General features: G+C 49.3%; 1 protein-coding gene across 1 annotated transcript in view; it reads left to right on the top strand.

The window, feature by feature from the left end:
• The window catches only part of VSTM4 (V-set and transmembrane domain containing 4), a 36,450-nt gene extending 23,125 nt beyond the window's left edge, over window positions 1-13,325 (top strand). The window contains exons 6-8 of the mRNA XM_015414211.1: window positions 260-366; window positions 5,048-5,109; window positions 12,865-13,325. Coding sequence (XP_015269697.1) covers window positions 260-366; window positions 5,048-5,109; window positions 12,865-12,990 — 295 coding nt within the window. The 3' untranslated portion in view covers window positions 12,991-13,325. The remainder of the gene's footprint in view (window positions 1-259; window positions 367-5,047; window positions 5,110-12,864) is intronic.
• Window positions 13,326-16,341: the final 3,016 nt, after the last annotated feature.

Below are 16,341 nucleotides of genomic sequence, written 5' to 3'. Positions count from 1 at the left end.
TCCTAATGAGTTTCTGCTGTTGGGTGTGGCCTATTATGCTAATGAGTTCCTGATGGGCGTGGCCAACTTGGGAGCCAGCCGGAACTCTGTACCTGTGCGTTCCTGCCCAGAAATAGCTCTGCTGCTGACACAGATGCAGATGAAACCTTCAGAAGAGGAATGCCTTTGAGAACTTAGACTTCCAGCATCCTGGGCAAGTTATTCTGCCTGACTCTTCTACCCGCCTGCTTCCTTCACCGGGTTCTCTTTTCCTTTGTAGCTTAGGGGAACCGGGCAATGGCGTGACCAGCTTGTCTCCAGCGGAGCCCATAAAAGTTAAAAGGAAGAAGGAGAAAGTGGATCAGCCTCCCGCCATTCCGGCCAAAGGTCTGTGGTAGCCGCCACGCATAGATGTGCCTTAAAAGGTCCAGAGAGAGAGAGAGAGAGAGATGTGAGCTAGTATGTTCCTGTGTGCCTGGGTATGAAGAAACCTTGTCCCATTGGTGACTGGCCCTGTCTCAACGTTTGCTGATGGTCATAAGACCATCAGGTGATTTGTTATTACGCGTGTATCCTGTTTTTCCTCAGAGGAGCCTGGGGTGGCATGAGTGGGGTTTCCCCCTGTATTATTTTCATAGCATGTGGTGTAGTGGTTAGGGTGTCAGGCTGAGATCTGCGAGACCCAGGTTCGAATCCCCACTGGTGCCATGGAACTCTGCTGGGTGACCTTGGCCCAGTCACTCCCTCTCAGCCGGACCTACCTCGCAGGGTTGTTGTGTGGATAAAATGGTGGAGAGGAGAAGGAGGCCGGCCTCTTTGGGTCCCCATTGGGGAGAAAGGCGGGACAGCAGTGAAGTGAACGGACGGGTAGAAACCAATGTTCCCTCTGAGCTGTGGAGTCTTGTGAGCAAAAATTCTACTCTGTGAGTGACTGGCGTTAAAATTGTGAGCGAGTGATTTGGCATAAGCTGCATAAACTAGTTTGCCCTGGAGCCCTCCTTCCTGAGCGAAGACAAATATGTGTGAGCCGGAGGCTAAAAAACTGTGAGCTGGCTCACACTAACAGCTTAGAGGGAACACTGGTAGAAACCCTGTTGGGGGTAAGTTTGGTCAATGAACAGTGACTGTTCAAGGCCACCTTGTTTGCTTTCTGTGAACTCTGGAACTGGGGCCTGACAGGTTCATAGAATCCCAGAATCCCAGAGCTGGAAGGGTTCCTAGAGGCCCTCTAGTCCAACCCCCCCTGCTCAATGCAGGATCAGCCTAGAGCATCCCTGACAAGGGTTTGTCCAGCCGCTGACTAAAGACTGCCAGGGAGGGGTTCAACCGGTTTAAACCTGCCATTCCATCACTTAATGGGTGCGTTCAGACGGGGCGTTTCTGCCGGCATAAACTGTACTGGTTGGAACCGGTGCAGTTTATGCCGGCAGAAACACGATCACACTTCCCTCCCTCACAGCGGAACCCATCGCAATACGCCCGTCCACACTCGTCTTCAGTTTGTTTTTTTTAACTTAGTTTGAGCATGCGCATAGGCAGCCATCCATAGAATGGCGATCTTCACGCATGTGCAAAAACCCCTGTCGTACATTTAAACTTTAAAGGTAAGGACTTACCTTTAAAGTTTAAAGAGCACAGTAGCCTCCCAGAGGTCCCGGACGCCTCCAAAACGCTACAGTAAGGCTCTTTTCTCTTTTTTTTAATACAAACGGCCGGGCGAAGCTTCGCCCAAGCGCATATCGCCGTCCTTTAAAAAAAATGGCGGGCGAAAATCGGAAGCCTCAGGCTTCCGAACAGAAGTAGCTGTGCAACGGTGGAGAGCGATCAGACGGTGAGGTACAGTGTTTACAACCGTTGTACTCAGGATACCACCACTTGGGGACCTAGTGGCAGAGTGCAACGGTGTAAAGGGCTTTACAACAGTTAGGGACAGGAGGCAGATGTGCTCAGTTTGAACGCCGGTAAGTACACCGATTGCAACTGGCACCTATACCGTTGTAAAGCCCCCGTCTGAACGCACCCAATGAGAGGCATCTCTAAACTTCTACTAGCTATGAAAACTGAACATCCGGGCTACTAGCCTTGTCAGCTGACAAGGGGGGCGGCGAGCTGGGTCACTTGCAGAGGAAACCTCCAGAAGGGACCGTTCCCTTGTCTGACATTTATTACTTCGTTCTAATTACCTGTGATGTATTAGGAAACTAATTGTCCTGCTTAAAACTGGCCTAGAAAGCAAATGGTCCATGGTTTGTGGAAACTAAAATCCTTCTCCTTGGACTCCGGGATATGACTAGCAGTATCAGCGGATGGGGCGGCGCCAGCATTCTCCTGTTACTGACTGGCTGTGAAATGACAAGTTTGGAGGATCATGATTTGACCTTTTGTTTTCACCGAAAAGGGGGATAGGCAGAAGAGGAGGGGCAGAGCTGTTTTCTGGTGCTGGAACCGGCGGAGCTTTTTGCCCTCGATCTGGGCTGGGTAATGGGCAGTGTTCCCTATAAGCTGTGGAGTCCTGTGAGCACAAATTCTATTTTGTGGGCTACTGGCATTAAAGTTGTGAGTTAACGATTTGGCTGCTGCATAAATTAGTCTGCTCTGGAGCCCCTCCCTTCCTGAGCTAAGACAAAAATGTGCGAGCCGAAGGCTAAAAAACTGTGAGCCAGCTCACCCTAACTCAGCTTAGAGGGAACACTGGTAATGTGGTTTGTATTCACTGCCCTGAAACTAACCCCAGGCGAGGGCACTGTTTGATCAGCATGGTTCTTGGTTTGCATTTTTGCTGTGCGTGCATAAGGCTTCCTTTCAAGCCCTCAAAACGGCATAGATCACAGCAGTTGCCTCCATGGAACTGGCTTCCTCGGTTGGGAGCGGGTGGTGGGCTCTCCTTCTGTGAGGAGGCTGAAGTTGGTTCCTTATTCGCACTTCCTTATTCATTCCTTATTCATTCCTTATTCGTTACTTATTCGTGTAGTCAGAAACACTAGGGAGAGTGAGTTGGAAAGCTCTGAACCCCAAAATAAGGTCTGGACCACCACATATCATATACCCCCACATTCACAGGACTCTCCCCTTCGAGGGGACACATTCTGTGTGCTGGTCCAAAGTGCGGTTCCGGTGCCAGCTGCTCCAAAGTGCAGTGCCCCCAGGACAGTCACACAGGCAGACACTGGAGCCAGGCTGCACCCCAAAATAATCTTGTGACCACCCCAAATGACACATCCCTACACTCTGGGGACTGGGCCCTGCAAGGTGACATACTGTGATGCCCGGTCCAAACACCGGTTCTGAATGTGTCCCCTTGAAGGGGAGAGTCCTGTGAATGTGGGGGTATGTGATACGTGGTGGTCCAGACCTTATTTTGGGGTCCAGAGCTTTCCAACTCACTCTCCCTAGTGGTTCTGACTACACGAATAAGTAACGAATAAGGAATGAATAAGGAAGTGCGAATAAGGAACCAACTTCAGCCTCCTCCTTCTGCGGAGGTTTTCAAGCAGAGGCTGGATGGCCATCCGACAGCAGTGCGGATTCTATGAACTCAGGCAGGTCACAAGAGGGAGGGCAGGGAGGTATCAGCCAATGCTTCGCTCTCATTGAGCCTTTTTAAAAATATAGCCAGGGTAGTGCCAAGCACCACTGTGGGGTCAGGAAGAAATGTTCCTCCAGGCCGGATTGGCCCAGGGATCCTGGAGGTGTTTTGCCTTCCTCTGGGCATAGAGCAGGGGTCACCGAGGTAGTTGTGAATTTCCTGTGTCGTCCGGGGGTGGGTGGGTGTTGGACTAGATGAGGTCCCTTCCACAGCTCTGTGTTTCTGTGTTCTTCTATGGCTAGCCTTCCCACATGGCAGCTTCAGTGTCTACAGTCTTCATTGCTGCCTGGTTCTGGAGGCAGCCCCACGCGGGCTGCCGAATGTCTGAATCAGAGCGTGTTTTCCTGCCCCGGGTTTGCTGGTTGGGAGGCCACTAAATGTGTCAGAGTAGGAAGACAGTAATGTTTGCCGTGACCCCGGAGGCAAGAAGGGGGCCACCCAGCTGCCTCCAGCAGGTCTGGAGAGAGAGTACACGTGTTTCCTAGGTAAAAGAATTAACTATATCCACCCTCCCATGTCAATCAGCTGATAGTCATGGTCGGTTTTGGGAAGGTGCCACTCCGGCAGCTGACCCAGAGACAGGAAGCACACTGTCACAACACCTGTTTGCACCGGCTGTTCCTTCGCCAGCTAGGAATTTGTGCCAGTAGGCCTGTTTCGGACGCATTTCGGAACGCACGTCCCCATCTGCTGTTTCCTACGTTTTTGGCCAGCCCCAGTTTTGTGTAAGACTGCTTCAGTGTGCCGGCGTGACGCATCCATGGCCGGGAAATCCTGCTCTCTATAGCAGATGAAGTATTTTACTAGCCAAGGCAGCGCATTCCTCAGCACAGGCCATGGTTTGACCTGGGGCGCAGTTCGCCTCCCGTCTCCTCCTTTGTGTTGTGCACCAAACTGTTGTACATATTAGATTCCATGTCAAAAAATGAAGTCAAATGAGGAGGAAGATCTATATTTTATTGTATTTAACAGAAAAACAGTTGGACCAAATAGTCCATCCAAAATTGAGTACTTTCTTCTCATATTAGGAATCTAATATGTATAACAAAACCCACTGTGTAGCTGAGAAGCTCAGGTAAAGGTAAAGGTTCCCTTGCTCGAAAGCCAGTCGTGTCCGACTCTAGGGTTGCGGTGCTCATCTCCATTCTCAAGCCGAAGAGCCAGCACTGTCCGAAGACGTTTCCGTGGTCATGTGGCCGGCATGACTGAACACCAAGGTGCACGGAACACTGTTACCTTCCCACCAAAGTGGTACCTATTTATCTACTTGCAATGTCTTGCTTTCGAACGGCTGGGTTGGCAGGAGCTGGAACTAGAGATGGGAGCTCACTCCATCATGCGGCACACTCGGGTCTCGAACTGCTGAACTACTGACCTTCCACAGCCTGCAGTTCAGCGTCTTAACCACTTGAGCCCCCGCAGCTCCGCGACCAAGAGGAAAAAAGTAATTTCCGTTTGTCCTCTTCTTCTTCTTCTTCACAGCACCAATATCCAACACTTTCCCAAAGCCTAAGCTCCTGAAACCACAAAGGAAAGTCCTGCTGGTGAGTAAGCCCATGAAGGATGGTCTTTTCCTCGAAATTCATTAGCTCCCCCCCCCCTTTCTTTTGTGTGACCACAAGCAGGACTCCAAGGTGAGTGTGGTGGACATGCCCATGAACACGCATGAAGCTGCCTTCGACTGAATCAGACCGCCCCCCCCCCCAGTCTGTCAAGTAGGGGTGTGCAAAAAATAAATAAAAATTCGGCCGGATTCGGATTCCACCGAATCGGGCAGAATCAATTTCGGCCCGCATAAAGACTCCTGCATGTCAATTTCGGCAGTAGGAGCGGATTCAGGAGTCTTTTGGCCAGCCGAATGTCAGTTTCAGCCCCATTATATCCTATGGGCCATTGAAATCAATGATGAAAACATAGGGTATATTCTGGGGAATGGAGGGGAGGGGGTTTGAAGGAGAGGCTCCAAACTCACAGGGTAGCTGCTGGAGCTTCTCCCCAAGATACCAACCAAGTTTCAAGAGCATTGGACCAGGGGGTGCAACTCTACGGGCCCTCAAACAGGTTGCCCCTATCCCCTCCATTGTTCTCTATGGTGAGGGGGAAAGTTTCAAACCTTAAGGAACAGCCCCCTTTTCAAACTCTTCTCCACGTGGACTCCTAGGGCCATAGCTAATCTGGGCGTCAGGCCCCGGGGACACCCAGATTATTCCTTCCTGGACACTAAAGAACTGCAACTGAAACAAAAAGCACAGTGGGAAATAAAGTGCTGGGCAAATTTTATACTTTCTTTCCCACTTTCTTTCCCACTGTGTTTTTTTGTTTCAGTTGCAGTTCTTTAGTGTCCAGGAAGGAATACTGTTCAGGAAAGAGGCTGTCCCCTCTTTATGGACCAAGTTTCTCTTAATTTCTCACTAGAGGCGCTGTTTTCAACGACACAAACTCACCCCAATATAGTTGAACACCCGTGCGCACAACTTTCCCACCCTGCTTCTGAATTCTGCCTGGAAAGAAAGGCTGGGGAGAGTGGCATGGTCTATGCTCAGTTATTACACATCCTTTGTTGAGAACTCTGTGCGCTCCACAATTCTGAACCTCCTGTGTGTTTCTTCATATTTTCAATCAAATTATTACATACTGGAAATATGCATAAGGGAAATTATTCTACACATTTTATGGAGCGCTATTGCTGGTAGCAGTAATTGAAGTACCTTTCCCACTTATGAAAGTACTAATTTTATTTGCTTTTATTGCTTTTCTAGATGCAATTATTTATTTAGTGTGTTTTGGCGTTATTAAATTATGTTTACTATAGGAACATCATAAAAATGTATGAAACTAACACATCAGCCATTGCTGGCCAGTGACCTGTATTGGAGGAATCGAGTGTTATTTTTCATATCCAAACTTAATAGAATAAAGTAGGAATAAGGAGATAATCTACCCTAGAAAACAATGCAATTTCTAGATAATGTAATAATGCACCTGGACAATATGATTTCATAAATCTTAGCTCTAAAATTTACATGAGCAGGGTGTTACGGGGCCATTGTAGGAGTCAAGGTAGGTTTTTTTTTAATGAAATTGAAGTGAGAAATGTAATTAAAGTGGGGAGAACGGGGAAGGAGCCGGTTTTGTTTGGTGTGAACAGATGAGTTGAGTTAGTGGTGGGTGCTGAAGGCAACCAGCATTCAGAGACTGGAGTTCTGAGAGCCAGTCCACCAGCCAGCCCTATTCCACCACCCTTGGTCAGGTGCAGGGCTCTCGCAGTCTCGTGAGTGGCCGCCAGCCACAGCTCACGCAAACAAAGAATGTTCTGCCATACCCTTAAAAAAAATCTTCTGCTTTACAAAAGCTTTTTGGGAAATCCAGAAAATTAGCATGTTTAGGAACAGGATTCCTGCCTAGTCTTTTTCCTTAGCATGTCCCTGTGTCCTGGAACCTTATTTTTGCAGAGGAGCAAGAACACCCATGAGGATGCCTTGCACTGAGCCAGAATGCCAGTCCGTGCGTCAGAGTCAGTCTCATCTACCCAAACCGGCAGCAGCTCTCTGGGCTCACAGGTAGAGAAGTTTTTCACATCCCCTGCTACGTCAGCCTTTTAACTGGAGGTGCCAGGAATCGAACCTTCAGCCTTCTGCAGGCACTGAGCTCCCCGTTTGCCGTCTGAAGAAGCCCCGATGCACGGAAGCAGGGCTATTTTGGGGCAGGAACGCACAGGAACGGAGTTCCGGCTGGCTCCCAAGTTGGCCACGCCCAGCAGGAACTCATTAGCATAATAGGCCACACCCAACAGCAGGAACTCATTAGGATTGGCTACATTAGGGGTGTGTGGCCTAACATGCAAAGGAGTTCCTGCTACAAAAAAAGGCCCTGGGTTTTGACCACAAACAAGGTAAACAGAATAACAAGCAAAAGGTGGGTGTGGCTGGATGACCACACTTCTGGTAACATGGGGGTGCATCCTAATGTGCTAATGAGCTGTGCTGTCAAGGGTGTGGCCCAATATGCTAATGAGTGTCTGCTGTTGGGTGTGGCCTGTTATGCTAATGAGTTCCTGCTGGGCTTTTTCTACCAAAAGAGCCCTGCACGGAAGTGTCTTCAGTCTACGAGGCAGAGGAGGTTTCAGTACAGGTGAGGGCTCAGGTGAGGGAAGAAGAGCGCTGAGGAGTTGGGAACAGACCATGTGAGGCAGCCCAGGAAGAACAAGTTGGCTGTCTTTAAGGGGGAAAGGAGATCTGGGGGAGAGGAGGGCAGCAGAACTGGAGCTTTGAAGGAGAAGGAGAAGGGATTGGGTTTACACCCCATGGCCCTGCACTACCCAAGGGAGTCTCAGAGCGGCTGACAATCTCCTTCCCCTCCCCACAGCCGACACCCTGTGGGGTAAGTGGGGCTCAGAGAGCTCCGACAGAAACGGCTCATGAGAGAACAGCTCTGAAAGGACTTGTGACTGACCCAAGGTCACACCAGCAGCTGCATGTGGAGGAGTGGGGGAATCAAACCCGGCTCTCCCAGAGTAGAGTCTGCACTCCTAAGCACTACACCAAGCTGGCTCCTGGAGGACCAACGCTAACGAACAGCTGTTGACAGGGCTGGTTGGTGCCCACCCATTCATGATGCATTGAGCATAGCAAGAAGCGATGGGCGGCGTGTGTCGCTGCAGGCGGTTATCACTTGATGTCCCCTGGAGCACAGCCCCTAGCCATGGAGGCAGTGGCTCGCTCCCAAATCAGGGCTATGGTCATCAAGCACCGAGAGAGTGACAAATTGACACAGGAGACACCGGAAGGCTGCAGGCAGCGGGTTCGCTTTAGGTTGCCCATGTCGTCTTTCTTGGGAGAAAAAAAGCGGCAGGCTGGAGAGGGGTCGTTTCAGCAGGGGGGGGGGGAATGCCAAAGGACAATGAGGGTGAGAAGCTCCTCTTCCAAACACTGGCCTTTCACTTGAGAGGACGGCCTCCGTGACACCGTTTGGCTTGTGAAAGAAAGAAGAGAAACAACACAGGACTTAGCGTGACATGTCCTTTGGGCCTCTGTCCCTGGCATCTGTTAAACACATCAGGACAGCAAAACGGGCCACCAAGGGATGCCCTGGCACTCCTTCCCAGCAGTTTTGTAGAGAAGGCGGGGATCAGAAGCCGCCGCAGCTCCCTGGCATAGTGTCAGGATCGCTGTGCATTTTGCATTTTACAGCTTGCCTGTCAATGGGAGAGGAGGTTCCTCTCTCTCTCTCTCTCTCTTTGATGTGGGGGGGGGGGCTTGTCACCTTCTCGATGCCAAATGTCCTGACTTCTCAAATGTCTGTGATCTTGTTGTCCTTACTACGTAAAGATCAACAACCTCAGATATGCAGACGATACCACTCTAATGGCAGAAAGTGAAGAGTCCCTTGGACTGCAAGAAGATCAAATCGGTCAATCCTAAAAGAAATCAACCCTGACTGTTCCCTGGAAGGCCATATAATGAAACTGAAGCTCAAAGACTTTGGCCACCCAATGAGAAGGGAGCACTCACTGGAGAAGAAGACCCCGATGCTGGGAAAGACTGAAGGTCAAAGAAGAAGGGGGTGGCAAAGGATGATGAGATGGTTAGACAGTGTCATCGATGCAACGAACATGAAATTGAGCCAACTTCAGAGGACGGCGGAAGACAGGCGGGCCTGGCGGGAGCTGGTCCATGGGGTCGCGGAGAGTCGGACTCGACTGTGCGACTGAACAACAACAACATGTGCCTATGGGGGAAGCAGAGTGTGGGGGGGAGCTGATGGTTAGTTCTGGCCGGCAAATACCGTGTGGTGGTTGGGTCCTGATCTTTAGTGCCTTTACTTGAATCCACTGTATCTACAACCTTCGCGTGTTTAACTTCAGTCCTAACAACAGATGCGTCCAGGATGGTATCTATCAACTGTCTCAATAAAGTTAGCTTTCTTCAAACCGGCTGATGCTGAGAACTGATTGAACCAGGAACCTGACAAATTGTTAGGACTCCCTTTTTCTTCCTCAACCTCCCGCACCACAGACGTGATGAGCCCTACAACTACGGTGGGCAGCACCGTGCTGGAGCAACAGACCATGGCGGCTCCAGTGAAGGCCACGGAGCCTCAAGGAGCTGAAGGTGGGGCACGGACCCAAGGCTCCTGGGCGCCTCTCCGCACCTGGGCTGAGCCCACCTGGCTCTTGACTCCTGGTCCGAGAGATTTCTGTGTGACGACGGCGCTACGGGTGCTCGTTCCAGGAGGAACCAGAGCGCATCCGTGTTGTGGAGGGCCCTGAAGTTGAGCATCTCCGTAGGGAGTTCAGGGGCGAGGTTGAAGAGATGAGGCGAGAGATGCAAAACATGATGCTGGACATACTGGGCCTTCACAATGAAGTTAGCTTTCTCCAACCTGGCGTTCTTCAAACGCTTGGGGCTATTTAGCTTGGGGAAACGACGGCTGAGGGGTGACATGATCGAGGTTTATAAGATTATTCATGGGAAAGAGCAGGTAGAGAAAGAAGTACTTTTCTCCCTTTCTCACAATACAAGAACTCCTTGTGGGCACTCCATGAAATTGCTGAGTGGTCGGGTTAGAATGGATAAAAGGAAGTCTTTCTTCACCCAAAGAGTGATGAACACATGGAATTCACTGCCACAGGAGGTGGTGGCGGCTACAAGCATGGACAGCTTCAAGACGAAATTGGATAAACCTATGGAGCAGAAGTCCATCAGTGGCTATTAGCCACAAGATATAGATAGGAACTCTCGGTCTGGGGCAAGTGATGCACTGTCTTCTTGGTGCTTGGGGGGGCGGGAGCAACAGTGGGAGGGCTCCTAGAGTCCTGGCCCCACTGCTGGACTTCCCAATGACACATAGTATTTTTGGCCACTGTGTGACAGAGTGTTGGACTGGATGGGCCATTGGCCTGATCCAACATTGGCTTCTCTTATGTTCCTATGGTGTTGACAACTGATTGAACCAGGAACCTGACCCGTACCGTCTGCAGGAGAAGTACATCAGCCCTGACCTGGATGACTAGCAGGAACAACTTGGCCACGGACAAAGACTCTGGTCCAAGACCTGCACTGGGACACCTCCCTTGCTTACAGCTAGTAGGACCTGCCAGACATCTGCAGCCCAGACGGTGTGTTTGCTCTCCTTCCTTGCTAACACAATTGCTACAAAGAGCCCACCATTTCATAAATGGGGAAACCAGTGAGCATCTACCCAGCCAGCAAATTCAGTCCTCTAACTGGCGTGATGTCTGCAGTTCGGAATTCTACCCGAGGGAGTTCTGAATATGAATTTCAAATACTTCTGGCTGCTCTTTCGAATGGCTGACTCGGCATTTTCAGGAAGGTGTTTTCGTTGTGTGTGTGTGTGTTTTAAATATTCTGTGACTTTTATTTCGTAAACTGCTTTGAGTGAAATTTGGCATTCAGACAAGTGGTGCAGATGCATATTTTCATAAAATCAACCTTTGCTTCCTTACCTTGGTCTTGCCGGTAAGACCCCCACAGACGGTGGACAGGTTCTTCAGTCCAGTAGCTCTTCATGATCAACAAGGTTAGAGCCCATTTTGCCAGTTGAAGACCCAGTATCAACTCAATGTCTGACATAAATGCCACTTTGTCGGGCCAGGCCATGTGTGCCATAAAATGTAACACAAGGTACCAGAGATATAAACTTTATAAAGATTATTTCAGATGCTGAATGGCAATAGCCAGCTTGATCGGATTGGGTGTGATATGCAGAGGGGTAGTAGGAGTAGAGATATCAGCACTGGTAATGAGACAGAAAACCTAGCTCTCAATTTGGTACAAGAGGATTCAGTCCAGGAGGATGCAAAGAATAAATGGAAATATGTCTGAGGAAGTGAGCAGTGACTCACAAAAGCACATACCCTACCACAATTTTGTTAGTCTTTAAAGGTGCTACTGGACCTTTTTCTACTGCTATTACAAACCACAACATTCAAAAACCAGTGGGGGGACATTTTAACGTTCCAGGGCATTCAGTCGCTGACCTAGCAGTAGCAGTTCTCTTACAAAGGAATTTCAAAGGGAGATCAGAAAGAGAGATGGCTGAATTGCAACTGATCATGAAGCTCAAGACAATGCAGACTCCTGGACTGAACTGAGACCTAGGTTGTTTCTCTCATTAACAATGCCTGCTATTGTCATTTGGCATCTGAAATCACTTCACTCTCCAAGACAGAGGGACTCCCATTCTAGCTGTGTCTGATGAAGTGAGAGACTTTGTGCTGCTGGACTCTTGCTCCCTTTCACTAATAAGGAATGCAAGCCGTACTGTTAGGTTTCTTCCCCTCCCCATTCTGTTAGAAATGGAAAAGGCTCTCTGGCATGCTCTCTTCAGCATCTCCCCTCCCCCAAAGAAGTCTGCAGGCAAACAAAAACGTTGCTGGCACTGACTCTTACCCTCTCCCTCCCCCCCCCCTCTCTGGCATGCTAGTCTTCCTAAAAGGACTCCTGGACTCCCACTTTCCCTCCCACTCTCTGGCTCTTTTCCTCCCCCTCCCTCCCTCCCCAGGGGAGGAGGGGGTGGAGCCCTCAGCCCATCAAAGGAAGGCTTTCTTTCTGTCCTCTCCCAAGCAGGAGATAGGAGAGGCTGGGGAACGACCTGCAACTCTAGAAGGAAGGAGGAAGCAGCAGGTATGTTTTGGACTCAGTATTGGCTGGCACTGGTTGACCCCGGAGGGGGCTCAGTCGCCCTGGAAAATTTCAGGAGGTGCCCCAGCCCCCGAGCCCCCCCGTACTCTACGCCTATGCCGGGATGCTGCATTGTACTTAGTGCTTCTTTCTCATTCATGGTCCTACAGGAGCCACATGGGCTCTGAACTTGTGAACTAGACCCTTGTTTTGATTTGAGTGTATCATCTCCTCCCACCCTCAACCAGGTTTTTCTGTAGTTTAGTAACTGGTTAGAGTAGCGAAGGCATTGTCATTGGGGGGACAGGGATCTGTCTGCATGACCTACAGTTTAGGCGGGTCCTACCCTTGTTCTTGAGTCACATGGGAGGGGCTGTGGCTCAGTCGTAGGACATCCGCCTGGCATTCAGAAGGTCCCAGGTTCAATCCCTGGCGCCTTCAGTTAAAAGAACCAAATAGGAGGTGATGTGAAAGACCTCTCGTTGCCTGAGACCCTGGAGAGCTGCTGCCAGTCCGAGTAGACAATACTGACCTTGATGGACGGTCTGATTCTGTATATGGCAGCTTTGCGTGCGTCCACATACTCATGTTTTTGTGTGCGAAAAGGGAGCCTGCCAAATTCCTGCGTATGGATCCTTGTCTTATTTTATTTTGTAGCCCAAAATTGCAGAGGAGAATTTGACCTATGCTGAACTGGAACTCATCAAACCCTTCCAGAAGGAAAAAGGGATTCCGACAATGACCGTCTACGCTCAGATTCTCTTTGAGGAAAACAAGATGTAACGCCTATCCAGGACAGGTCCCATGTGCTGGCACATATTTAATTCTTCCTGTGTAGTGTATTTATAAAATGTCACAAAAGTGTCCTTTTGCCTGGTCTGTTTTTATAAGATTTGTAAAAAAAAAAATGTATTTCTTAAGGGAATTTGGGTGGGACCCAACAAGAAAAAGGGCCTCGGACTTTGAACCAAGTCTTGTTTAACCCTGTAATGTTTTTACCTGTGGGTTTTGTTTTGTTTTTACCTGTCATGCTAAATGTGATTCCCCACCAGGACCCTTTTGCGGTTGTTGTGATCCGAAACCCAGTGCTCCAAGTTAGGCAGTAGCCCCATTTCTTAGCTGAGCCAAGAAGTTGCAACTGAAATCCAGTTTTGCTGATTCTACATTTCAAACATTTGTTCATTTTTTCGTGGAAGTCTACATAGCACATAGGCTTTTAGACAAAATAATATAACCACAACTGAAATACATAAGAAGTTAAAAAAGAAACATTCAGCACTTTAGGGAAAGGTAAATATTAAAGACATAATTTTAGATATTGGATTAAAATAGTAACAGGATGACTGCGTATTTCACTAAGCACCGACTTCATAGCAGTAGTCTGGATTTTTAGTGCGGCCCAGAGATATTTGGTAACTGCCAGAGATATGTGATTTTCATTTCCAGACAGAAGATTAAGCAAATGGGAGTCCTCCAAGTGCTTGGGAAAGGTTAGAAGAAAGGGGGTTATCAGAGAATCTCTTAAACTGCCATAGAACTTGCATGAGAAGAAGAAGAAGAGATTGGATTTATTTCACACCCTTCAGTAACCAAAGGAGCCTCAGAGCAGCTTACCATCTCCTTTCTCTCCCCCTCCCCACAACAGACACCCCCTGTGAGGCAGGTGGGGCTGAGAGAGCTCTTTTGAGAACTGCTCCTGAGAGAACAGCTCTGAGAGAACTTGTGACTGACCCAAGGTCACACAAGCAGCTGCACGTGGAGAAGTGGGGACTCAAACCCACTTCTTCCAGATTAGAGTCTGCGCTCCTAACCACGACACCAAACTAGAAAAGTGTGTTGGGGTTTCAGGCACCTCAAGACCACAGGGAACATTTCTTTGACAATGTGGCGTGTTAGAAAATCTTCCAAAAATACCAGCAGTTGGTAATGCATTAAAAAAAAAAAAGCCCAGGAAAGGAGACAGCAATAAGAGGGAATGGTTAAGAATGTAGATACTTACTGGCAACAAACGGTGTTGTGGGAGACTCTTCAAACACAGGATGGGCTTCCTTCAGCACCCCCTTCCCATGCAGACACACCCTGCTGGCCTCTGCCTTTGGGCATTCCAGCCCTTAGCATCGAAAGGACATAACTGGCACACACACGGGAGAAGGGAGCAGACCTCAGTGGGAGGACGCAGGTGACGGAAGTTAGCAAATGGCAAGAAAGGCCGTCAAAAGCGACTGTGTGAAGGAGAAGAATAGAGAGAAAGAAGGGGGAGAATAGAAACTAAATTAAGGTCCCGTTCACACGGAGAAGTTGCAATGCTAAAGACATGGATGATAGGCGGATTTTCGGTGAGCGATCACACCGCAACGTCTGGGAAGCTTAGTGCACCCGCGGCTTCCCGCCGAAGATGCAGAGTAAAAAACTACTGTATACAATATACTCGTTTCCGGCGGGCATCTGATCGCGTTTCCGCTCGAATCCCGTGGCATACAGCTCCCGTCCATGTCCTGTCGCAAACTGGATGGGGTTTTTTAAAGTCTCCACAGGATGCGCTTGCTCAATCATGCGCATGCACAAACTTCGGTGAGAAAATAAATCCCGTTTGCCACGGAAACGATGCCTAGCGATTGCTGGTGTGATCGCACCGCACCGCTTCTTTGCCGCACTTCAGGATAGCCGTGTGATCGGCACCTAACGGTGTAACCACGGGACGTGTGATCGGGCTGTTCCGGGGCAAACAGCCACGCCTCACCCCCGCGTTATCTGGCCCATGTGACCGGGGCCTAAGACATGTTAAATACATCTCATATAAATAAAGGTAGTGGAAGTAAAACATGCAAAGTAGGTAAGCATTAGATTGATCCAACTACTTTAAATTTTTTATAATTAAAATCCAGGATACAGATCTAGCCAGGAGGCTCCGGAACGGTAGCAGGATTTTCCAAAGCTGCTGAAATATCGTTCACAGCAAGCTCCCGTGAGCCTTTGGTCATTATCCAGACGAATCTTTAAAAGATGATAATCTGCAGAAAAACCAGGGAAGGGAGCCAGGATGGCGCCTGGTGGAGGGTGTCAAGAGAGCCACAAACTCAGTGGCACTCAGCTTCCGTTTCCCAAGAGTTGGTCACCTGCACACTCGAGGTCTCATGATGGATGCAATGCAACCCCAGCTCGCATTTCACATCTCAAGTAACGAGACCCTCCTTCTTAACCTCTCTTCTGTCTGGTTCACTCTTAAGGCGGTTATTCCAAAGCCATCTTGATTTATTCTGTACTGTGGGATAGCCCTTAACACCCTTGTGCCAGCTGGAGATTTGGGTGGGGAGATCTTTGAGTAGGCACCTGTTCGCACTTAGAGAACATCTTGCTTGTATCGTAACTCTTACCTGCCTGCTATCAAAGATAACACAATGATGATGACAACTGGAAATGAGTTTTTTAAAAAATATATATTAAAAAGTATTCTCAGGGATTAGACTGGAAGAGCAAACATTGGCTGTCCTCCTCTGTACCTGGAACCAGTCGTAACAGATGGCAGGACCACTGAGAGCTGCCGCAGACCAGTGTTTCCTCTAAGCTGAGTTGGTGTGAGCCAGCTCACAGTTTTTTAGCCTCCAGCTCACACATTTTTGTCTTAGCTCAGGAAGGACGGCTCCAGAGCAAACTAATTTATGCAGTAGCCACATTGCTCGCTCACAACTTTAGTGCCAGTGGCTCACAAAGAAGAATTTTTGCTCACAAGAATCCACAGCTTAGAGGGAACATTGCCGCAGACCAGACACACAAAGAGCCCTTTAGACCTTGCTCACGGAACCCAGACATTTTAGGGGAGGGGCCGTGGCTCAGTGACTGAGCTCCTGCTTGGCACCCAGAAGGTCCCAGGTTCAATCCCCAGAGGCATCTCCAGTTCAGAGGACGAGGCCAGAGGTGATGGGAAAGGCCTTTCTCTGCCTGAGACCCTGGAGAGCTGTAAAGAAGGGGCTGTGGCTACGAGGTGGAGCTTCTGCCTGGCATGCAGAAGGCCCCAGGTTCAGTCCCCAGCATCTCCCATTAAAAATATCAGGCAGGAGGTGATGCGAAAGACCTCAGCCCGAGACCCTGGGAAGCTGCTGCCAGTCTGCGCAGACAATACTGACCTTGATGGGC

This window comes from Gekko japonicus, unplaced genomic scaffold (assembly GCF_001447785.1).
Source record: "Gekko japonicus isolate JY-2015 unplaced genomic scaffold, Gekko_japonicus_V1.1 scaffold1319, whole genome shotgun sequence".
NCBI classification, from domain to species: domain Eukaryota; kingdom Metazoa; phylum Chordata; class Lepidosauria; order Squamata; family Gekkonidae; genus Gekko; species Gekko japonicus.
This window is presented reverse-complemented; position numbering and strand designations above follow the sequence as displayed.